This window comes from Anarrhichthys ocellatus, unplaced genomic scaffold, assembly GCF_004355925.1.
Source record: "Anarrhichthys ocellatus isolate YVR2014 unplaced genomic scaffold, GSC_Weel_1.0 scaffold95, whole genome shotgun sequence".
NCBI lineage: Eukaryota > Metazoa > Chordata > Actinopteri > Perciformes > Anarhichadidae > Anarrhichthys > Anarrhichthys ocellatus.
This window is the reverse complement of record NW_022280125.1, coordinates 734,955-760,058: the sequence shown is the minus strand read 5'-3', so window position 1 is coordinate 760,058 and position 25,104 is coordinate 734,955. Positions and strand designations below refer to the sequence as shown.

Here is a 25,104-nt window from a genome sequence, read left to right as displayed (position 1 = left end):
GGGGGGGGGGGCTCTACTGAACTAAGGCATTACATTGGGGCTCAAATGTATGAATCCACTGGTTCCATCAGTACACATATTGGTACAATGCTGTCTATTACATCACTGATGAAATGTTTTATCACTCAGGTATCTCATTGACTGTACTTGTATTTCTCTTTTCTAGTCTTCCGTCCACTCAAAGTTTTTTAACACTACATGTTGCAATTTGGAGTTGCCCAAGTTGTCCATCAATATGGACTAGCGGGGATCGAACCACCGATCCTCTGATTGAAGGGCGACCCGCTCTAACACTGAGCACAGAGATATTTGCCTGATGCAGCAGCCTCATATGCATCAGGCGTAACCACCAGCATCATTTATCAATTTACCACACTGACAGTGACTATTCAACCTGGGTTCTTCTGTTTATTTGTTTTTCTGCTTATTCCTATTTCTCTCTTTATGTGACAGCACAATTCTTTCGACCAATAGGGGGCGCGCCCCTGCCTTTTGAAGACCTGATTACGGTCTGGCCCATCTTAGACAGGTGGGCATGTGATTGACTGAAAGGTGACAGGACGGTGTCACCAAGTCATGATGTGACTTAAAAAGTGACATTGGGAAAAAAGGCCAGTATGAAATTCACAGTCCAAATATGGTCACTTCTGTTCATTGGTTGCAAAAAGTCAAGATAGCGATACACTTGAAAACCGATGTCCCCAAACCAATGGGTGACATCACGACACCTACATCCACTTCTTATATACAGTCTAGGATCCAGTGGCGGCTGGCCAATAGAGGGTGCTAGTGCGCCGCCCCCCCCTTGAGCCACAGAAAATAAAAAATAAATTATACAAATTGTCAATATTTGTGTTTTTGAAATATGGAATGCACCCAGTAATATTTGTAAAATACAGTGGTGGGCCATCAGAGCCAGCTAAACCTTCTCTGCTGGCCTAAACAGAATCACAGAGTTATAGCTAATTTATAATTTAATAATTTTTTCATAAATACACTACATGTATTATAATTTTTTTCCCATTAGCTTATTTTGCATGTTGGAATAAAGGTTAAATATTTAACTGCAAAGTAGTAATGCGTGTTTGATACTTTCATTTTGTTGCATTAAATCATTCTGGGATGTTTGCTGAAATTGATTGGATGTGGCACAGCCCTACCTAGAACATGTTCCACCAGCCGCCACTCCTTGGATCCCAATGTGTGCATACTGCGTGCAACAGTACGTACTAAAAGTGAAAAGAAATAGAATGTGATTTGGAACAGTCTTCCTCTGTCCAGCAGTGTGCTAATGTAACAGCTCTGCCGTAAACCTAAGCTCCAGCTGTCATCGTTTCCCTGCACTACTGTCAGATGGCTCTATCTTAAAGATGACCTTTTCTTTCCTCATGAGCAGCCTACTCCTATTATTTGAGTAAATAAGACTCAAGTGACATATTTCACTCGCTAGGGGGGCTAACATATGCTATCCTGTTGCATTATGGGACATGTAGGATCCAGTGTTACTGAAGCTTGCCCTGTGTACTAGGGACTGATGCTTCCAGCTGGTAGTAACATGTTATCTGTATGTGGATACTTTTGTGGACAACGTCCGACCTACGGGTCTTTGAATTGACACTGTGTATTAAAATGTGTTACAGGTGACTTCTCTCTGCATTGAGATCAGATCTGCATGTAACTGGGGTGGGTCGTCCTTTAGGGTGGTGGTTCTATCCCTAGTTCCTCCTGTTGAAGTGTTGTTGCACTGCACACTGAACCCCGAGTTGCTTCCCGAGCTTCGGGCTTTAAAGGCAAGGCAAGGCAAGTTTATTTGTAGAGCACATTTCAACAACAAGGTAATTCAAAGTGCTTCACATAAAACCATTAAAAGCATCGAAACATAAGGCAAAAGAAAAGGAGATTTAAAAACAATTAAGAACATTCATTGAAACAATAAAAACAGTGTAAGAAATAAAATACAGTAAAATGCAGAAATGCAGGAAATTGATTAATATATTAACTGAATATGGTTCAATTAAAGGCAGCAGCAAACAGAAAAGTCTTCAATCTTGATTTAAAGGAGCTGAGGGTCTCAGCAGCTTTCTGGGACTTTGTTCCAGATATGTGGAGCAGAACAACTGAACGCTGCTTCTCCATGTTTAGTTCTGACTTTGGGAACAGAAAGTAGACCGGTCCCAGACGACCTAAGGGGTCGGGATGGTTCATAAGGTAGCAGCAGATCAGAGATGTATTTTGGCCCTAAACCAATCAGTGCTTTATAAACCAACAGCAGGATTTTAAAGTCAAGTCTTTGTTTGACAGGAAGCCAGTGCAAAGACCTCAGAAATGGAGTAATGTGATCCACCCTCCTGGTCTTAGTGAGGACTCGAGCTGCAGCGTTCTGAATCAGCTGCAGCTTTCTGACTGACTTTTTACAGAGACCTGTAAACACACCGTTACAGTAGTCCAGTCTGCTGAAGATAAATGCATGGACAAGTTTTTCCAAATCCTGTTGAGACATAAGTCCTCTCATCCTTGATATATTCTTCAGGTGATAGTAGGCTGATTTTGTAATTGTCTTGATATGGCTGTTCAGGTTGAGGTCTGAATCCATAACTACACCCAGATTTCTGGCTTGGTTTGTGGGTTTTAACATCAGTGATTGAAGCTGAGCGCTGATTTTCAATCGTTCGTCCTTGGTACCAAAAACAATTACTTCTGTTTTATCTTATCCAGTTACCCAGCCCTTGTATGGGATTATAGTCCCCTGGTGACATAGTTATGTAGATTTGTGTGTCGTCTGCATAATTATGATAACACACTTTGTTGTTTTCCATAATCTGAGCTAGTGGAAGCATGTAGATGTTGAAAAGAAGAGGCCCCAGTATTGAACCTTGGGGAACACCACATGTCATTTTAGTCAGCTCTGATGTGTAATTAGCTACAGACACAAAGTATTCTTGGTCCTTCAAGTAGGATTCAAACCAGTTGAGTGCTGTGCCAGAGAGTCCCACCCAGATTTTTAGTCTTTCTAGTAGTATGTCATGGTCGACCGTGTCGAATGCAGCACTGAGATCCAGTAATACTAAGACTGAACTTCTGCCATTGTCTGTGTTTAAGTGGATGTCGTTGAAAACCTTAACAAGAGCAGTTTCAGTACTGTGGTGCTGTTGAAAGCCTGACTGGAAGACATCAAAGCAGTTATTTACGGCCAAGAATTTGTTCAGCTGTTGGAAAACCGCTTTTTCAATTATTTTACTTAAAAATGGGAGGTTTGATATTGGCCTATCATTGTTCATTGTTGCGGAGTCTAAACTAGCCTTCTTTAGGAGTGGTTTAATAACTGCAGTTTTTAGGGCTTGTGGGAAGACAGCTGAGAGAAGGGATGTGTTTACAGTTTGTAAAAGATCAGTGGTCATGCAGTTTGAAATATTTTTGACAAAGTGTGTTGGTAGAATATCCGAGCAGCAGGAGGATGACTTCAGATCTTGTATAATGTCTTCTAGGCTTCTAAGGTTGATTGAATGAAATTGTGTCATGATATTTGAATGGATGTTATTTAGAGAAGGGGACAACACATGTCCTGTGGTTGGTGTGGAGGCACTGACTGCTTGTCTAATTTTCTGAATTTTGTCAGTAAAAAAGGAGGCAAAATAATTGCATGCCAGGTGGATTGGAGCTCAGCAGCTACGGACACTGGAGGGTATGTTAGCCTGTCAACGGTAGCAAATAAGACACGTGTAAAGCAGCCCACTGCTCCAAATGCTGAGGATGGGTAAAATACAGAGGTCACATTTTATGTTAAGGACTATTGTAATAAAGTTTAAGGTTAGGTGGGGCTGGCTGACTTGACCATCTCAAGGGAAACAATGCTGCTCTGAGCTTTTCCTCCTTTGCAGGGGAAGCAATCCCCTTAGTGAGGAAGAGGACGTTTCTCTGATGAATGTAGCCACACTTACACAAGGTTGAGATCACACTGCGAGCTTGGCCACCTCCAAATGTGGTCTGGCCACTCACTTTATGGACGTGCAATAATAAATCATTGGGTTAATAAAATCTCACTATTCCATGGTATTTGCTGGCATCAACTGTGTCAGTAGAGCATCAAGACGGGGCTGAAAAGCAAATGGTGCTTCACTAAAACCAGCAATAAGCAATAAGGCACAGCAGGTGCTTTGAAAAATGTGCATTTCACTTGGAAGTGTTCAACAATGGGAACGACCCATCACATGCTCCATCTTATGCAGTTCTCTTGTTAGACTATCCTTCCATGATCTTCATTATGCTTTCAGAATAATTACACCTTCTGTATGCTATCCTGCAACAAGCATGATGAGATGCACACTGGCCAATACAAATCTGAGGAAGATTCAGATTCAATACAAATGTTTTAAGTAAACAATATGTGGGACATCACGAAAACAAGGTAATATTCCATCATTTCAAACATGGCTGCTTTAAACTGGTAAGATCAATAAAGATCCTGTTTTTAAGATTCAATTCTGACTTTTTGACCGTCAGTTGCACTATGAAAAAAAAAGGAAGACATCAATACGGCATGTAATACTGCCACCTGTTAGGGGTCATGTTGGAGACAATTAAAAGGTGCTAAATTCAAATTTCAGAGCATATCTATGATGTAAGGATTGCCTCCACACGGTGTTATCGGCTGTAACCGCCATGTAAGATCAGTCCAGAGCAGCGGCCGTGAGGCAATCACGGCACACATAACGAGCATAGATTTGACTGCAGGTCCAGTGTAGCAATCTGTGAACAGATTCATGAAGTGCGAATTGAAAGAACAAAAAGACAAAAAGCTCAGTGATGTGTTCATTGCAGCAATAAATAAGACGTCTGATAAAAAGGAGTAGAGGATTAGATAGATACAAGATAGCACAATGTTTTATGTCATCTTTATACCCACTAAATAAAAGCTAAGATTATTAATCAGTATCAGAAAAAAAGGATAGAGGATGCTATAAAATGTGTAAAATCCACTGTACTGCAAATAATAGACTAACAGATGCACACACACAATAGACACAAGCCACTCAGACTACTGCACAAGCCTTATTGGATCGCTAGTGCATAGTTTACATGTGGCAACAAAGTAGAGGACATGAGACCTTCAACAGTCAGTGTCCGACATGCTGTGATGTACTTGTCTCCTGTATATACCGAATTGACTGTAAACTGTACATATCATGTATTGACTATCTATATCAGCATGTTTGCACCCTGCACCATTATTATTATTGTTAACAGAAAAGTCAGATTTGTAGACGTAGAACGTTGTTCCTCGTTATATATGTTCATCTTCTTTCTTCTGCTCTGTTGTCCCGTCTTTAGCTGCATATCTACAGTGACGGATATCTACACACCTGGCCAATAAAGCAGATTCTGAGTCAGACTTCTTAAAGAGTTACAATTTTCTGGATTTATTCTGAATGTCAAACACACATCTTTGTTTCAAAATTTCCCCAAAACAGTGATTTCAGTTTATTAATCGGTTCACATGGATTATTAGTCTGTGGAGACTGGATCTGTGCACCCCTGTAGTGTTCTATGTGACCTCTGGCAGGATCCACAACAGTGGAGGGCGAAGGCACAGAGGCATAAACTCATCAGGTGATTAGTTGATAATAAAATGATAAAATATCCATCTATACCCATTAACAAGATAATTAGAGTTACAAAAATGTCTGTAAAAGTGATTATTAATGTGATGTGCGTGAGCATTGTTCCACCAGAGGAACAGCAGGTCACATGACGACCAATCAGTAACATGGGGAGAAGACTGGCTCAGACTACCAGCTGGAGCTTGGCAGTCTTGCACCAGGTGTAGGGTTCAGTCATTCAAATGTCACTCAGTCACACTAAGAGTGGGCATCCTATTAAAATGGGACTCAGCAGTTGATCACTGAGACTAGCCCCGTACAGCCTGGAGGACCTTCACAGTTTGGCTCTTGGTGTTTGTTCCAGCAGTGTCCTCATGTCCAAGAGAGCCCCCTCCACAGCCTGGGCCAGATGTGCTGCACTTGTGTCTTTACAGGTGTTAAAAGACGACACCGCAAAGTTGATGTGATCGCTCATAGGATTGTAGCACACACCGTATCCGTCGGGTACAGCCGGGCCGAAACACATGACGCAGTCCGTCTTGGAAGGTACCTTGTGAGGTAAAGAGAATGCAAATACATGAGGCATATTTTCCATCTGTTGCTCTTTTAGGTCCAAGTGTTAGATCATAGGACAATATGCAGTGGTAGTGTCATCCCTGACCAAGAATGTGCGATATGACGATATCAGATGGATTAAAATGTCTTCACTGATTCTATTAGTTGCAGTTCTATGGTGTATGGTCTATGCTGCTGTAAAAACCTCTGCAAACACAATCAACTGGAAATAAACCAGAAACTTTAAGCAGCAGAGTCTAGGATTATAGATCCAACACCGCCAGGCATCACACCGTTGAGTCTCTTCACAGACAGGTGGAGTGAAGATAACATTGTCGGTAGCCCATGGCAACAAACAGTCTCGGAAGTGAACAACACGCTAACATGCTGACAGATTCAGTGTTGTCAGCTGGACTAGAGAATATTCACTTACAGCTGATCCTCATTGCTCTCCGTGAAGTTAGCTGGAAGTGATGTAATCTACCGTTTTATGTGGAGAGTCAGCTGCTCAGTTTAAAAAATAGCATTTTAAAAGCTACATTGTTTGTCAGCCACCGGTCATGTGGCAACTTGGAAGCAGTTTGGCCTTGTGTGTTCTTAATAGTTCAGCATACAGCTAATACAGCAGTCATAAAAAGCTCCTGGTGGTCTTCACCTTAGTTTTGGAAGAAGAGCAGAAACAGGCAAACCGGCTTTAAAAGTGACACATTTTCTTTATAGATAATTGACTTGTGTTAGATCTGATTTATGATGATGGGATTTCAATAAGTAACTGTTAAATAAAGTGAACAACAGATTTTGGTGTAGGTTTGGTTACCTCTGAGGGCTATACATTATATTTCTTAAAGTAGGGGAATCAGTTTGGGTGTACTGTACAATAATGTGCAAAATAGACTTAAAAACCAACGTGAAAAAGAATTGTAATAAGATCGTGATCCTGCCTGAAATGAATCATATGGCCCACCCCTACCCTTGAATATACCTGACTTGTAGATAACTTGTAGTGTAAAGCTTTGGCATAGGCGGGGTCTGTGTAGATATCAGGAACGGAGAGCTTGTCCTCAACAGCCACCATCTTAAGGCCCAGGAGGTGTCTGTCTATGGCCTGGCCACTGATCGCCTGTGGGGATGGAGAGAATTCCTTCATATGTGATGTTAGTCACCAAATGTTAACGACTACAAAAATAAGGCTTGCATCATTCTATATTTGTATTTTTGCAAACAATCAGCAGTTAACACTATTTTCCTGAAACAGCTGGTCACTGTAGCTTTTATCAACCGTTACTCAGACAGGAGGAAAAAGAGTTTGTTGGGGACTATTTTCAGCAGCGGATGAATCCACATGTGTTGCTCTAGTGAGTGTTTGAGTCAGCAGGACGGTGTATGTGGGACTGAGTCTAAATAAAGTCATTGATGTGTTTTAATAGAGCTCTATGGACAGAGGAAGAAGAGATATCCATACACTCTACTTGTTAGCAGATACACTCACTGTTGGTTTGGGTCTGCTCATTACACTTATTGACAATAAGAAAAGTATAGATTATCACCGGGCTTATCCTCAACTCTGCCAATCCAGGTCCTGTGGATACTCACCATGGTAGTATATGACCTGTGTGCGTTTACAGCTTTCACCATTCGATCAACTTTCTCTGTGTTCTGTGAAAAACAGGAAGGAGACAGGAATGTTACAACACATCTTAGAGCAAGTTAATGTTGAACAGGGTTCAGATATGTTTGAAAAGGTGACTTGAAACTTTATGGTCAGGCTCAGCGGTCAAACAACTATGAGTTCTCTTTGAACGACTGTTGAACCATTTAGGCCAGACGCAGGATATGAGGCAGCCATTGAGTGCACGTGTAGTTAGAAGCAACTATACATCTCCAGCCTTAGTGTTCAGGCTGATTAATTAAGCCCAGCTTTACCATGTCAGACAGCTGGTCAGTTTAATGCCCAAATGGTTGCTGTAAATACTAATACGTCCCAATAAATGTTGCCTCTCATCAGACCTGCTTGCTGGGGTCATCGAAGGCCTTGACAAAGGAGGCTGAGGCACTTGAGGCTGATCGTATTGTATCGGTACGGCCCAGTCTGAACATACGCTGGGAGGCACTTTCATACGTGGCACAGCAGCACTGGTACATCCTGCCGAGACAAGAGGAGAGACAGAGCGGCTACTAGCTACTTATCATGGATGCATGGATTCGGTTAAAGCAGCAGCGTGTAGGATTTAGTGGCATCTAGTGGAGAGGCTGAACTCCCCTCCCTACGATGGCCTTCAGGTAACTTAACAACTTAAATGTCATTCTCTAGAGCCAGTGTTTGGTTTGTCCTTTCTGGGCTCCTGTAGAAACATCGCAGTGAACCATGGCGGACTCCAAGGACACCTGCTTCTGATGTAGATATCAAGGACTCATTGTATGATAACGAAAACACAACAACTCTTAGTTCAGGGGATTATACACTAATGAAAACATCGTTAGCAATATTATATTACATTTCTGTCTATAAATCCCCTTAAATCTGGTCCTTTAAGAAAAATCAGCCTGGCAAACATTTTATGAGGGAGAAAATGCACTCCATGTTTGTTAGAGTGAAAGAATACACAACATGTGTATATTCAGTGAGCAATACTGAATATACACACACAACATCTCATCCCAGTTTATGGAAACAAGAATCACAGCCTAACTGTGTGATAAACGTTTTCTACATGCAGCACTCTGCTTAGCCTTGGTTTAGAATGTAAAGAGTAAAATGTCTGCATACAAACAAACACAGGCATATCTCCACACGACCTCTCAGTATCTCACCTGTAGTAAGCCAGTTGTAGCGCCATCTGTATGAAAGCATCAGGGCTCATCTTGTGGGCTTTTGGGACATTTTTCCCAAAGTGGCCAAATACTATGACCCTCATATCCAGGTCTTGGGCCAGTCTGTGGTGGAAGAAATGACAAGAGAACTGTGTGTATGATCAGCTAAAAAAACAAACGCAGTTGACTGACCAAATGCTGATCACTTAAAACTCCATCCTCCTTTCTTTGTTGACAAAGAGTTTAATCCCACGGTTAAATCCCAACTCACAAATCAGTTTCTCCTCCTTCAGCCATTGAGCGTTAAAAAAAACAAAGACTAAGCTCTGATGGCTACTTTAAGTTTCGTTTCACGTTAGTCACGTGCTCGCCCACTGACCAATCACAGCGCACGCTGCACCTCACTGCAGAGCTGCACCTGAAAACTGAGCTGCACGTAATGCTGACGTACTTGTAGGCCAGCTAGCAGGCTCTGGCACGTCAAAGAATACGCCCAACGTGTCAAACTAAAGATCTGATTGGTTGAACACTATGACAATCAACAATATCGTTCCCATTCACTTAAACTGCAAAGGGATTCACTTGTGAGTCTGCAGGCCTCTGCCTCTCTTCTTACCTAGAGACACAGAGGTGAAATCTGATTGGATAAAAGCTCTACTTAAAACAAGCTGCACTGGAAGCAGAGCAACTGAGGAAGACAGTAGCTGTGCAATGAGAAAATAAGATAATGGGGAAAATAATTACAATACATGTAGTGTATTTATGAAATTATTAAACTATAAAATAGCTATAACTTTGTGATTCTGTTTAGGCCAGCAGAGAAGGCCTTGAAGGCCCTGACGGCCCACCACTGGTATACATACAATCTACTGGTCACTGAGTGTCATATTCATATCTGCCCTCACATGTTCATGGCGTGCTTGGCCTTCTCAATGTCCTTCTTGATCTCAGGTGTGATGTTGAAGTGCAGTTTCTGGGGCATGGGCAAGGCCACCATGGGAGACGGAGTCATCTCTGGCTTACTCCTGTTATCACAAACAAGAAAGATGCGACACATGAGATGGAAGAAAAAACAAAGTGATACTTAATGAAACCATAGTTGTCCAGGTGGGATTGTTTGTCTGTGATCAGTCTGTCCATGTCTCTGTGTACTCTCTGTCTCATTGCTGAACTTTCAAAGACACTCTTGACAAGAGGAAATCCAAAAAGACGCCTACGGAGTCTAATCAGTCCTTGACCTACTTACGTGTATTCTACAACATGGTCGATCAACGCCACTATGGGTGGGCCCTCAGCTGGTGCATGCTCGTAGTTAGCTCCACATGTCCCGTCTTCTCCAATAATAAACTGAAAGAAAAATCAGAAACTTGCTTCAAAGGAATTTGTTGACACGGTCAAGTTTCTTCGTTACCAACTTTACATCAGTATTTACATTCCAGAGCTATTCAAAGTCTTTTGGAGCAAGTCTCCAGTCTGTTTAAGTAAGCCACGTTGGTGTTTCATAAAGCAGGGCATGTAGTGAAAAGCCTGGCTTCAATGAGACTAAAACACTGAACCAGGACTAAAGTGTTTCAGAGAGTATAGAGGACCTAACAGGATCAGTGAAACCTGTTCATTCATGAACGCAGATCATATTAACTCACAAGAAAAAAAACCTGATATGTGAAGACGAAACTGCAATGTCTGTGGCCACGGAGCAGTACATATTAAACCTACAGTAGAATATAAATGAAATAAATAAACAAAGCCACAGCAATTAAAAGGGGATGAGGAGTTACATTAACATTCAGTGTTTCTCACCAAAACGCAGTGTGAGAGAGGTCAGAACATATTTCTTACCATGATAATACAGCCATGAGTGAAGTAAAGTAAGACGGTTATTTAACATCATTAGATTTAAAATCACACATGTGGACTGGAATACTGTGTAGATAACTGAAGTACAGTGCAGCAGTACTGAGGGACTGCTGGAGAGAGAAATAACACTGTGTCTGGCTCTTTTACACATGATACAGAGACTACGTCCATATTTTCTACAGTGGGTCATCTCCATCTTGACAGTGACGACACAGGCCGACTCTAAAAAGGGTCAAAGAGGTGGATCGTTGGTGGAGCGGAGGCGGCCGGGTGACGCAGCAGAGCAGACAGCTAGACTTAACTTTAAGCCCCAACATCATTTAAATGGGTGAGTTGTATAAAAGTTCTCCCCCCGTACAGATGTCATGAATGGAGATATTAGCTTTAGAGACCAAAACCGTGTTTGGTACCAGGCTGCAAACATGTTTATTTCTGCATTTTAACATGGAGGTCCATGGGGATGGACTCGCTTTAGGAGCCAGGCTCAACTGTCCATCTGAGGAGTTTCAGCTTCATTTCTCAGCTGTGGAGGTTGCGGCTTGGTCTGTCAGCTTAACCTGAAACTGATTTTTGAACATTTCCACATTATCTTATAGCCAGACCTATTCAAACCTCTTTTATGAAACAGATGTTTTTAGGTAAAAAACCTGATTTACAGAAATAAGCCTGGTTTAACTGGTAATCTTGCGTGATGAAATAGCCCTTGTGGGACTATATTCAATGTGGCTTTGTTGGCATGAAATTTAAAACAAAAAACAAGGTTGTCAAAGCACGACTATAAAGCCTTTGTCTTGGACTTAGTCTCACATTTATAGGCTAGGAAAAAGCATAAAGCAGGAAGAAACACACAAGCATGACAAAATGAAAACATGGCTCTGACAGAGCAGCAGCCTGAGCCTGTAGAGAGTCTGAGGGAAACATTAGTCCAACTATTACTAATAACTGCACTGTGTGTGTGTGTGTGTGTGTGTGCGCAGAGATGGGCAAAAATACATCAAAATGTATTTTGATACAAAATACCCCTCAAATAAATGTATTAAAATAAAATACAAAATACTGGTGCCAGAAAATGTAACAAAATACAATACATGTATTTTGTATTTAAAATATAGCAAATACTTTTTTCTGGATTTTCCATTTTCACACAATTTGGTATAGCAGAGCATTCAGGTTTGGGCTATAATGTACACAAAGCTCTGGTGAACCCAGAAAAAGGAAGAACAGTCACAGAATGTCAGTGTAACTAAGCAAAGCTATTAAAAGACAACTTAATTGATTATGTATATATATATATATATTCTTATTAATGGGACTTAACAGCCCATAAACTTTGGCTTTGTATCAACAAGAAAATATTCATCACATATGAATAGCATCACACATTAGGCCTATGTATACTATAAAAGCAAAATATAGAATACTTTCATAATATGCCTTTTAAATAAAATAAATTGGATATTTAATGTTTTTTTAACAAATGGACATCTACTGTCATAGCCTGGCTAACTGTGAACTATATTATCTGCCAGTAATTGATATGGCATTATGACATTCACATTGAGAAGATACAGCATAACTTGTAATACAGTGCAAGATTAGATGGTCAGACGTCTCTTGATAAGGTTATCATGAACATACAAGCTCCCAATCTCCCTCTTCCTATAGCTAGCTACTCCACTGATAAGTTAACTTGCTAAACACTGGCTATGCACTAGCCTAGACAGCATGCTAGTGTCATTAGCATGTTAGCATCGATCACTAGCTTGATATTATAACCATCACCATGTATATACAATGGGCTACGTAGCCAGACCCAGACATAAATTATACATCAAGCTAGTTGACATCTGTCACACTCAGATAAAATATTTAACTTGAATGACAATCTGTTGAACTTGAGGATCTGAAGACTGAACTCGTGAACTGTTTGTTTGATTCGTGGAGATTTTGAGTATTTTAAATACAAAGTTACTCCACTCTAAAGTATTTTGTTACAAATTACGTTAGATTTTTATCGGCCCTATCAAATACAAATTACAAAATACTCAAAAGTAATTGAAATACGTATTTCAAATACAAGTAATAGAAATACTGCCCATCTCTGTGTGTGTGTGTGTGTGAGAGAGACTCAGTGGGTCACCTGCAAAGTCTTGTCAAACCAGCGGTTGCCACTGTTCCACTGGCTGCCTCCTCCATGCAGCATCTGGACGGCAGCACTGCTGCGGTACGTCTCATCGGACACTTGAGGCATCGCTCCATCCAAACACAAAGTGAAGATGCTCCTTTGGATCGCTGTCACGGATTCTTTGTTGGTCTTATCTGGACATATCAAGTACACACACAAAGAATACAGGATGTTCTTATGTAATCAGGCAGTAACAGTTTAACTAAATATCTGATATATCTGTATATACTTAGAGTTGCTATATTAGGAATGCATCCCTGTGTTATTGTAACTTGTTTTAATGTCAAAACTCTGTTACCATTCTCATATGTATAGTTTTTGCCTTTTATTGGCCTGGCTATTTACTGCAGTCATTAATAACAATAATACTGTTACGCCATCACTGATTTAACCAAACTTGAAAGCAGCATATCTCGTTTAATTGACAGCTGATTGGCAAATCATTTTGTGTCAGAAGGGGGTGGGATGTCTGTGAATTTGATTGGATAGAAATTTAAAGAGGCTTACAGGGTGACTTTGTGTAATCAAATGTATGCACATATTGTTTGAGCCTTGAGCCAGCCACTCAGAAGCCAACTTCTTGCCCTGGATCAATGGCAGTGGTCTTTTAGCTCACCCTGGGTGAGGGTTACGTAGGCCCTGCCCCAGGAGTCACGATGCTGGGTGGTGAGGATGCCGACAGGCTCCATGTCGGTCTGTGGTGAGCAGCTACATATCCTCTCCAGCTGAACACAGAGCTCATCAGCTGTCAATGGAGTCCCATCACTGTTGTACACCTCCAACACATAAAACTGATTCCATGTGGAGAAAAGACAAGAAAGACTCCGTCAGGCTTCTCACTTTAACTCAACAGTTGTCACTTTGGCTGGACAACATCATCAGCTGTAGTTCATTCATGTTGATTCAATGAGTCCAAAGACTAAATAATAGCAGTTGTTGTCTGGTTAGTGTGCTCTCTCATATCAGAACATAAAGCTGTACATGTATCAAAGGAGCTTAAGACACCATTGTGTCTCTTAAAGTCAAACTTGTGCAGATTTCTGTTCCAGGTATTTGTTAGAAATCATACAAGCACACTGTAGGAAATGATCTTAAGATGAGCTGGAGAAGATATTTAGAAATAGTCTACTGGACCCCAGAGCAAATACTGACAATCTCAGAAGACCTGGGCCTGTATCACCGAGCAAGATCAGTGGGTTATCCAGCTATCTTTGGGTTTAACTCAGGTTTCGAAGATAATGATGGAGTATATCACCACGGTAACCTATGCAACTAGACTAATCTGCCCATAACAGGCTCAGTTCAGAGAACAGCCCGCCTCCTGACCAATCAGATCACTGGAGTCAAGTAATCATTGTGTTAAGTAATCATTTTTTAATAGATAAGTAGAATGACCTTGATTAAAACGATGTGTCCACTCTGGGCTTAAAAAAAGACTTCTAACAAATAGAGACCATACAGATCATTCCCACACCATGAATGGAGATTACACCTCAGATGTGGAAGTGTTGCCATGTGTCATTTGTGATGTGAGCAGTAACCTGGCTGTTCACCCCAGAAGCGCATTTCTCTGTGCCGGTCAACAAATGGGCAGATTTATGTGGGAATTAAAACTCCACTTATTCCTAATAGGTTGTTCTTCATAAGACAAAGCACCCAGATGTCATTTTACTACTGGACTACTGACACACAGAATACACGGAGCTGGTTGATACCAATTCTCCTGTAGCATTGATGTCAGGTAAGCCAGAGAGCCACACTCAGTTGAACTTGCTTTGTGAAACAGGCCCCTGGTCTTTGACCGGTGCTCCTCACCTCAAAGTTGTGGACTACAGTAATGTGTTTAGGGGGCCTGGAGCTCTTGGCGTGGTTCCCCACGGAGTCTCTCTTCAGACCAGGGACACGGCAGGACGACAGCACTTCGTAGTACTGGTTCATACACAGAGACTTCCCTCCCAGATATTCCACTGGTAGTGTCTCACTGCAAGACATACAAGACCTGCACTTAAACACTGACTGAGCCACAATATCATGTCATTACAATAGCGGGTCGGGTCTGTATGGCTGGGGAGTCCATGGAGTGCTTTGTCGAATTTGTTACAATTTGAACACTTGACACTTTAATATCAATAAACTCTGAATAAACAAGCACACAGCACTCTGTCCAGCAGCGGGGGCGGAGCGTCAGGCCTCTGCTGTCCGGCATGTTGTCTGCAGCTTCAGACAGTGGCTCATCGACTGCAGTTCACTTTGGCTGCTGGATGCTGATATAGCCTGCTGGATGCTGATATAGCCTGCTGGATGCTGATATAGCCTGCTGGATGCTGATATAGCCTGCTGGATGCTACATGAATGCTGAAGAATGTAAAGCGACAGCCGGGCCAGTTTCAAGGAGAGCTTTGGAGCCTTTTCTAAGTTATTTCAGGGTACATTGAGTTAGAACAGTAACATCATTCCACATTAGTCATTTCTTAACATCATAATAAATCTAGAGCTGTTTGGCCCTTAGTTGGGGCCCCAGGTCGCTACCTTACTTAACAGTACCTTGCCTAGTTAAGCTAACTTGGCTGTAACTTTGCATCAAACATGGTGTATAGAATGTGATATCTGTGCTAGATGTGGTTTTGTCAGGCCAACTGTGGAGGGTGCTCCCATCTTTAGGAAATGTATAGTAGGCAGAATCAATCAGGGCTGCAAATCTTTACTAAAAGCAGTAATAAAAAACTGAAGCTAATGCTACATCCATACTACTCCGTTTCTACTTGGAAGCAGAGTTGTCAAATAGAAACGATCTCCGTCCACACGGGAGTTTCAGCATCATTCTCGAGTTGATCTGCATCCACACGGCAGCCTTCGAAGGCGGACAGCATGCGACCATTAACGTACACTGGGCATGGGCGCGACTGTGTAAACAGAAAGTGGATTGCTTGCTTAGCTAAAAAAATAAATAAATACGACAGAGTAATAAAGTAGTCTTTAATAATGAAAGGTTGTATTTGATACTTAAGATCTTCCTCTAAAATCTCCCTCTATAAACTCAAACAGACCTCTCCCTGCCCCCCTCCAGTGGATAAACTGGGTCACCCAGCAGAAAAACAGGAACAGCATCTTCGCCCTCTATCAATTCTTTAGGGCATGGGGGAATTGCTCCATCTTTTAGGGCACAACTCTAGCTCTGAACATCATGTCCCGAGTAGCTAGCTTCTAAGCTAATTTTAACATATCCGCCAATGGGGAAATGCTAACCGCGATTAGCATTAGCGAATATAATATATCTTCGTACATCTTTTCATGCTTCATACAGACATACTTACAGACTAAGGTCTCTCACGGCTACCAAACGGAAGAAGTAAAACGAAGCAGCGTGTCTTCTCATTAGAATCTAAAAACAACGAGGCACTAACTGTTGTTGTAACTCGTAGCTCTGAATAGCATTTACGGCTAACTGGCTTGGCCGCATAATAGGGCTGATGACGCCGCTGGTCACGGCGCTCGTTAATCGCCCCAATAACAGCTGCTTCCTCCACAGAAATGCAGACTTTTACTGCAGCAACGCTTGGAATTAGTTATCCATGTTGAAATTAATTACTGGTCGCCCTAGCTGTTTGTTTTCTTCCGGGTACGGGTCACGTGATATCAGGGACGGAGACGTCATGGCTGCTAATAACCAATCCAGTAGCAAAACCCCAGAGTTTTCAAATACCTCCAACCTCGGGGGAGTTTTCAGACTCCTCCGTTTAGGGTGCTCCAAAACTCCGCTCAGTGTAAACGTAGCAAATACGGAGTAAAAACGGAGTAATGTGGACAGGGCCTAAGAGACAATACCAGAAATAGGACAATCAGGAAATGGTTATAAGCACAGTACTTACTTGTCAATCATCATCTTGAAGTCCAAAACACCTGCTATCAGTTTGGCAGCAAACCTAAACAGACAGATCCATGTTCATTTAAAGGTTTACTTTTATCCTGATGTTGGTTGAATGATGAAAATATAGGTAGTATCTACAAGTTTTAAAAATGCACTTTCTGAAAAAAACAGAACTGATCACGGCTGCATGATATTAAAGAAAAGTGCATTGTGTGCTGGTAATATGTAATAAATAGACACTGTGATAAACTAGAGTTGTTATAGAAACAAAGTGATTATCGTTGGGCCAAACCATTCATGTATGTGCATCAACTTGGACCGTGTGCGTCCAAACCTGATCAGGTCAACTCCCTGTCTGACATACTGTGTAAAAGGCCAACGGTACCACAAACACTGAATCTCTGCCGTCGGTCTTCTGAAGGAGGCTTGTCAAACTGCTGTCAACGGGTTGTAGGGTTGTAAAAACAGAGCTGAGCAGACTGTATGTGTGATCACCTTATCTGTCCCTGCTTATCACTGAAGTTCATGCGAGGCAAGACCAAACCAGGACTTGAATGAACCACCACAGGCAACCGGTAATCCAGATAAGCAACCTGCACCCACCACTCTGACAACTACAAAGACACAGAGACATAGAAACACAGAGACACATCACATGGAGAATAGTTTATTAAAAGGAAAGAAGTCAAATGTCAGTGGGCTTTGTAATGAAATTGTGTTGAGAAGGAAAGCAAACAGGTTGAGTCAAGGAGGCATTATATGGTTTTGATGCATAGAGTCACAAGTCTCACCCAGTTCTCAGTGTTCTGTGCCCTCTTTTCCAGGCCTCTCTGAAGTCTCTCTCCAACACCTCCTGCCTTCTGAAACTCATCCACCAGCTCTTTAGTGTGCTTCAGCTCATCCACCTCCACGATGGGCTCCAGGGCACTGATGTATCGCTCACAGGTCTGCTGCAGAGGGGGGACAGGCAGACTGGGCAGTCCCTTCTGGTGGGTCAGGTATCTGCCAGAGACCCGAGTCACCGACACAGGCTTCACCAAGTGACAGGGTTTCATTAAGCCACAGGGTTTCGCCATCCCCACCTTTACCTGAGAGACAAACAAGAGGATAATAAATACTTTTGTGGTGTCATTTTGTTGAAAGAGTGTGTTATAATTTCCCCAGGCAACTACGAGTGATTCGGAAGACTAGAAAAGTGCGATACAAGTACAAGTCCATTTATCATTTAATGCAAGGACTATGATAGTACATGTTGCAATCCACTCACACACCCACAGCAAGAATGTATACAGTCTGAAGAAGAAGATGAAAACAGAGCGGAGGATGAGGATAAGGTTTATAACAGTACAGAGTAGTAGAAGTGCAAGGCGCTGTTGCTTGATGAAAGTTGTCCGGTTGTAACACACTGCGTACCTGTGTGCATAAGAGTGTGACTATTTTGATTATAATTGTGTTTTAAGACTTTTTTAGGAATGGTGTTCTATCTCTGTTTAACCCACTTGTCTCTTTTTTGAGGATAATATTTAGTCAGTGATATTACTCTAGTTCGGCATGGTACGTCTTCATTACCTACAAAACCCAATTGCGAATCACCTTAAAGTGTAGGCTAATACACATTTTCTGCATTGTTTGAATAATTGTGATCATAAATACACTATGATTTTTAAGCGAGTAGAAGTTATTTAAATTAGTTCAAATACATAATTAGCTTTACAATCCAATCGATTCAGTGTCCCCTAAAAAAACACTAAAAAAAACAAAAAAAAACAAACTGTTGCGTCTCTTTACCCATATTATTTACTCTTCATTTTTTTGAGAAACATTTGATTATTATGATCGTTTCAGCTTACCTTGAAACGATCATAATTGACATTGACATGGGAGTTTGAGGTTGTCCGCCTGCACTATTTGATGACATATTTATCCAACATTTTATCTTTGTGTATTATGAAGCTTTGTATGCTTATCATGTGTTTTTATTGCATATATAATGGTTTTACAGGAGTTTCAAGCAAGGTTATGATTTGGGCTGTTTTTTTATTGAATTGTGGTGTTTTTTAGTTGTGATCTGCCATTACTGACCCCGCTCCTTGGCAGCAGTTCTCAGAACAGCTGACGCCTTTTAAAAGCGACATGTCACCGGTAGAGGGCAGCCTGTACTCATGTTCAACTCGACTACAGAGTGGACAAATATGTCAACAAAAGTACGAAGAAGTAAATGGTAAAGTGAACATCAAAAATGAATTAGAGGATGACGTCATATTTAGAAGGCTAACAATGCACGTTCGATTTATAGTTAGTTTGCGGTTTCCTCCCCATCCATCGCTCAACTATTCTATTTTATAGCATCTGACGAACAAAAATTAAAAAAATTATAAGCAAGTCTCCTGCTGCATTATGTTATCCCGTTAACTGCTGAGGAATAACGTTATATATTTGTGATATCCGTCACTCAAGGAAACAGCTGACGTTAGTGTCGTATAAACGTAATCTACATATGCTTCTGTGAACGGACTATGTTTATGTCCGATCATATTGAAATGCTCTTCAGACATGTTACCGTTACTCCGAGCAGGTGCGTTTGCCGAATAGCAAACTGTTGTTACTCATCATTCTATATCAGTAACATTGAGTAACAATGAGTTTATTTTGCTATCATTTCTTCTATAGTATAATCTATAGTTAGCATCGTTAGACCAAGTAACATTAACATATGTTATTATAGTCTCGGTCAAGCTTGTCCTCAAGTGTCTTTTAGCTAACGTTGTATTGAATCTTACCGAACCACAACAATCACCTTTGACCCACTTAGCTTTGCTAACGTGAACTGTTAACTACCGCTATCTGCTTCAGTTCACTACGAGCTAAGTTAGCAAAGTTTGCTAACAGCTAGCAAAAACTAATTCACCACCTTGCGGTAGTTAGCTACCTAGCGTTAACTGATCAATCACAACCGTTAAGGTTATCTTAAGTCCATAGTTCGGAAGTCAAGTATATCAATTTCAATAACTTTTGCTCAAGTTGGCTTTTGTTAACGAGCATAATCAGCTAAAAGCGCCCTACTCACCATAGTTCTGCTGCAAATGCCCCACATTGTGCATTCGGAGAAACGCCCCCAGGTTCAGGTCAGTCAGTGCTCAAAGTGTAGCATCAAGTATTGGTCTTTTAATGAATCTGCGTTATGTCAGACCCATAGATTGTTTATAGGTCAGACCCAATGGCGGCAGCACTCCTGAGTTTATACCGTACAGGTCAGCTGCTCAACACAGTTAGTGAGTGGCGCTCAGTGGTGGGTGTGACTTATTGATGGAGTCATGTAGTGTTTCCGGTATATGTTCAATAAATGACTACGGAGGGGAACAGTGTTACGACATGCGATGTTAGCGGAGCATATAGCGTTCTGGAAGAGGGACTAAACAGGACATGCATTTCAGTACTTTAATATTTGATACTTCTAATATATTTTTGCTGATCCATTAGACTCGATGTATTGTTAGTAGGGGCTATTCGATAGAACCTGGGGCGCCATTAATATTTTGAACAGCGGTGGCAGTAATGCGCTGTGGCTAGTTTAAATGTGCCTTGAACCCACGAAGAAGACTGTTATCCTCACCATGGCGGAAACAGAGCAGCAGTCAGGTAAAGCCACGGCTGATAGCTATTGCTTAGCTTTACGAGGCACTGTATCGCTTTAGCTCTCTTGTGTTAAACTATGAGAACGTTAGCAGGTGATGCACGCTGCCACATGGGACACTAAGTCGTGAATTAACTATTCGCTTGGTATATAAGCCTAGGAGGCATATTGTCGCTGTCCTCGTGCAAATACATCCCTAACGTTACATTTTGAATAACTTCAGTTGCCATTTGTGGTTGTTAATTACTAGTTTGTCATTGTCAAACTCTTAAAAAGAACTAACGGAAGGTGTTGGCTAGCACGTAGAGATAATTTGCAGGAGACAGTTTGCAGTGTGGCACCACTGGCGTTCACTTATTATTAAGAACATCATCATGAGAGATTGTATTTAGAAGTTGGTTAGGGTTACATTATTCCACGCGGAATGGAGCCAAGTATTCCTGTTGTCATTGAGTAAGCGTTCTGCTTAAAGGTGTAAGTGCAGCAGTCACAGGATACGGATTTAAACATGATTTGTCAAAAATGAAGCAGCAGAGGCCAAGATTTCCTTAATTGTAGTCCTTAGTTTGAGTCAAGCTCCAAAAATACTGGGTCCTACATTTCCCATCGTGCAACTTAATGCCTTTTTTGTGAGACCTCTTCTGTCTGGTAGACATCCACATCTTTTAAAATCCAGTTTGTAATACTCTGAAAAATCTACAGTAGACAAAATGAATAATTTCAGATTGAGTGAATATTGAATTCTCTTATTTGAAAAAACTGCCAAAAACAATAAGATTTCTGCTGCATATCTGAACTGCAATTTCTTCTGAAATCTGTCTTTTCTTAAACTATTTAGGATCCACTCCAGAGGATGAAGCGCATGAAGTCACAGACAGCGTCACCTTCATGGTACCCAAGAAAGAAATCAGCATGGTGCCAGACATGGGCAAGTGGAAGCGATCTCAAGTAGGTTGCTGCATCAGCATGGTGCCAAGTCTTCTGTTTTTTATTAAATTAATCTCTTTAATAATAATGTTTATCATCTGCGATTCTGCGCTTTGTTCACACCTGCAGTTTGTTTGCTGTAGTTGTTTAGAGGTTTTTTATGATTGAATTCAAGCAAATACTAATGAAAACATTGGGAAGCGATTGAATTTATTACGTTCTTGAAGTGTACAGGTGAAGAGTTTTGTCTGATTGTAGTCCAGCACAGTGGAACAAAGGCCTAATCCGGATCAATATCCATTTAGTAGCAATATTCCTGTCAAAATCAAGGTATTGGTTTTAGTTTTTGTAGCAGTTGGTCTGACTGCACATCTTAATACACATGTCTCCCTCTTACAGGCGTATGCTGACTACATGGGCTTCGTTCTGACTCTGAATGAAGGTGTGAAGGGAAAGAAGCTCACAAGTGAATATAAAGTGTCAGAGGTATGTTCTCTTTCATATCAGTCGCTTCTAAAAGCATGTGCTGGTAGCCTCTACATATGTTTATTGTTGAGGTTAAAGAAGATGAAAAATAACAATACTCCCATGTCCCATATTATTTTGAAAGAAAAACATCTAATATTGATCTGAGTGGTGCAGGTCCTGCAGACTATATTGGTTCATTGTGTGTGAATAAAGCCAGTCTGCATCTTCATGGTCTTTGTTAGTGCAGTCTCGGATTTGTTTGGGGACTGGGCAGCTATGGAGAAGGCTCTGTCACCCCATGTCCGGTGCTTGGTCCTGAGCGGAAGAGACAGGAGGTTGGCATCAGAGGAGCGGAGCCGACGGGATGGAGTGTGGTGGTGAAGCAGGTCGGTGATGTAGGAGGGGGCCTAATTATGGAGGGCTTTATGAGTGAGAAGAAGGACTTTGTATTGGATCCATTGTGGGACGGGGAGCCAGTGGAGATTCTGGAGAACAGGGGTGATGTGATCACGGGAGTGGGTGAGCAGGCAAGCAGCAGAGTTCTGGATGTACTGAGCTTATTTAGGATTTTGGATGATGTGCTGTGAAGAATACTGTTGCAGTAGTCGATTCTGGGGGTGATGAAGGTGTGGATCAGAGTTTCAGCGCCAGATAAGGAGAGTGATGGGTGGAGACGGGCCATGTTTTTTAAGTGGGGAAAAGGCAGTTCTGGTGATTTGTTTAACATGGTGGTCAAAAGAGAGGTTGCTGTCAAACATGACTCCGAGGTTGCGGATGTGTGGGGAGGAAGACAGAGTGGAGTTGTCGATGGTGAGGCAGAAGTTGTGACTGGTTTTAGTGAGGGATTTGGGACCGATGATGATCATGTCAGATTTATCACAGTTGAGTTTGAGGAAGTTGGTTTGCATCCATGATTTAATGTCAGTGAGGCAGTTGGTGAGAGTGGAGTGAGTAGCAGTGGTAATGGCTTTTGTGGAGATGTAGAGCTGGACATCGGCGTAGCAGTGGAAGTGGCGACCATGTTGACGTATGAAGTTACCAAGAGGGAGCAAGGAGAGGATGAGCAGAAGAGGTCCAAGTACCGAATCCTGGGGGACGCCTTGAGACAGAGGAGCAGTGGAGGAGGTGCAGTTGTTGATACTGATGAACTGTTGTCTGTTTGTGGTGGAGAGATAGAAAGGGTGGGGGAGGTGTTCAGGTTGCTGTAGTGTATATGGTGTCAATTTTTGTTTGGAAAAATGAAAGGAAAGAGTTGCATTTGTTCACTGTGAAGGATGTGTAGGTGTTGTCCCTGGGTTTGAGAAGCTTGTTTATTGTGGAGAAGAGAGCCTTTGGGTTAGAGGAGCCAGAGTGTATGAGGTGTGAGTAGTAGGTGGACCGGCTGAGATGAGAGCGTCTTTGTATTGTTGAAGGTAGTCAGAGAGGGCTTGGAGATGGACTGTTAAACCTGTTTTCTTGCAGAGTCTTTCAAGCTGGCGCTTACAGGATTTCATATGGTTGAGTTCAGGAGTGTACCAGGGAGCTGAGTGTGTGTGAATGAGACAGTTTTGGTTTTAATGGGAGCCAGCTGATCAAGACAGGAGGAGAGTCTGTTATTGTAGTAGTTTACAAAATCGGAGGGATTATCAGACAGCGGGTGAGGGGAGGCAGACATGGTACTGGCAAGAGAGGCTGACAGAGTTGTGGGGGAGATAGCTTTAAGATTTCTGAAGGATGTGTTGCGCTTAGCTTTTGGGATGGGGATAGGGATGTCAATGTCCATGTCCAGGGTGATAGCCAGGTGGTCAGAGATATTGAGGTTGAGATATTGTGAGACCAGTGGAGCAGACCAGATCCAGGATGTGACCTCGGCTGTGGGTAAGTATTAAAACAGCAACAAGGTTAGCAGCAAAGTTGTCCTTTCACCTGAGTGTGGCGCTACGGCTGAGGAAACGAGGTGTGATGAGCACATACAGATGCATCCTTATGTCCTTCTTTCCATCTACATTTGCTTGTGTATGGAGGATGTTGTATATTCAGTACATGATGTAGCTGACTCAGATCCTTCAAGTTTGGAAGTAGTAGTTCAAGATATCCAATGTGTCCACTTACTAATGATATCTGTCAACCGTGTTTCGTAGTCGCTTCATTTCCATGACAACGCTCTGACAGATGTCCATGAAAGTGAGCTTGATGGTGGTACTCATTTAAAATACAAACACAGCTTATCACACATGAAGCTGTATTTGTGTCTAAGCCGTCAGTTGACTTCACAGAATCAACTAGTGTTCTGATGGAGCGGCACAGGAGCTGCTGTTCTTCAGAATAATCACATTTTCATACTTTGTAATTTGTCTGAGAACAGAAATATAAGATGGTGAGAACAACTCTTGATATTCTGCTACATCAGGGGTCGCCAATAGGTGGACCGCGGTCCGGATCTGGACCCAGACGCCGTTGTATCCGGACCCAGGACCTAAAACCGATAGATAATTGAGAATTATTAAATTTTGACGGCGCGCCTCTATTTTAACCGGCGCAGCTTTTTCAGCCTTTACGGTACTTGTTCAGCGGTGCAAATCACATCACGTGATGCAGTTCGGCCAATCAAATATGGGTATTCGACAACTTTCCTGAATCAAGTGAGATACACACACGGGAGTGAGAGGACGAAGAGTAGGAGAATAATTACGTGAGTCAGAGAAGTTATTTCACATGACGAGAGAAAAGTGGTCAGAGAGACCAGAGTCTTTAACCAAGAATGAACAGACTCTTATAGGTTAATTCTTCCCACGGACAGTTTAAAACCAGTATGTCTCACATGTTCAGAGACCATGACGATTATTAAAAGCGGTAATGTGAAGCGCCACTACAAGACAAAGCACCACAGATAAAGATCATGCACACTAATTCCTCTTTTTAGAAGATGAGAAAAATATAATATCGTAGCTTTTTTGATTGACATCACTTCACACCTGAATGAAGTGAATTTTAAACTGCAGGGCAAATCGGTGAAATTCATTTTTTCTAAAATGAATTACTTTATTTTAAGATGCACATTCTTCAAAAGCTTTCTGTTATGTCAGTTATTCTTTAATCCAGCCCTTATTTTACTTGAAATGAGAAGAACATGTATTTATGTATTTCTATGTATTATTTATAATCCATGCAGTTAAATTTGAAAACTGAGAATAATAATTGTTAAAATATAATTGATGTGTAT

General features: G+C 41.6%; 2 protein-coding genes across 2 annotated transcripts; one reads left to right on the top strand and one right to left on the bottom strand.

Annotated features, from left to right (window-relative positions):
• Window positions 1-5,390: 5,390 nt before the first annotated feature.
• Window positions 5,391-20,181, bottom strand: crata (carnitine O-acetyltransferase a). The gene is made up of 14 exons (XM_031875740.1): window positions 19,941-20,181; window positions 17,665-17,961; window positions 17,369-17,487; window positions 16,875-16,928; window positions 14,821-14,986; window positions 13,622-13,796; window positions 12,961-13,139; window positions 10,210-10,310; window positions 9,869-9,988; window positions 8,964-9,086; window positions 8,160-8,295; window positions 7,746-7,808; window positions 7,135-7,272; window positions 5,391-6,147 (listed from the first exon to the last, which is right to left on the bottom strand). The coding sequence occupies exons 1-14, from the start codon at window positions 19,965-19,967 to the stop codon at window positions 5,932-5,934; spliced, it is 1,914 nt and encodes a 637-aa protein (XP_031731600.1). The 5' UTR covers window positions 19,968-20,181; the 3' UTR covers window positions 5,391-5,931.
• A 2-nt stretch (window positions 20,182-20,183) lies between these two features.
• On the top strand, window positions 20,184-22,243 carry ptpa (protein phosphatase 2 phosphatase activator). The gene is made up of 3 exons (XM_031875741.1): window positions 20,184-20,512; window positions 21,346-21,455; window positions 21,834-22,243. Exons 1-3 carry the CDS (start codon window positions 20,449-20,451, stop codon window positions 22,065-22,067), a joined length of 408 nt encoding a protein of 135 aa, XP_031731601.1. The 5' UTR covers window positions 20,184-20,448; the 3' UTR covers window positions 22,068-22,243.
• The last annotated feature ends 2,861 nt before the right edge of the window (window positions 22,244-25,104 follow it).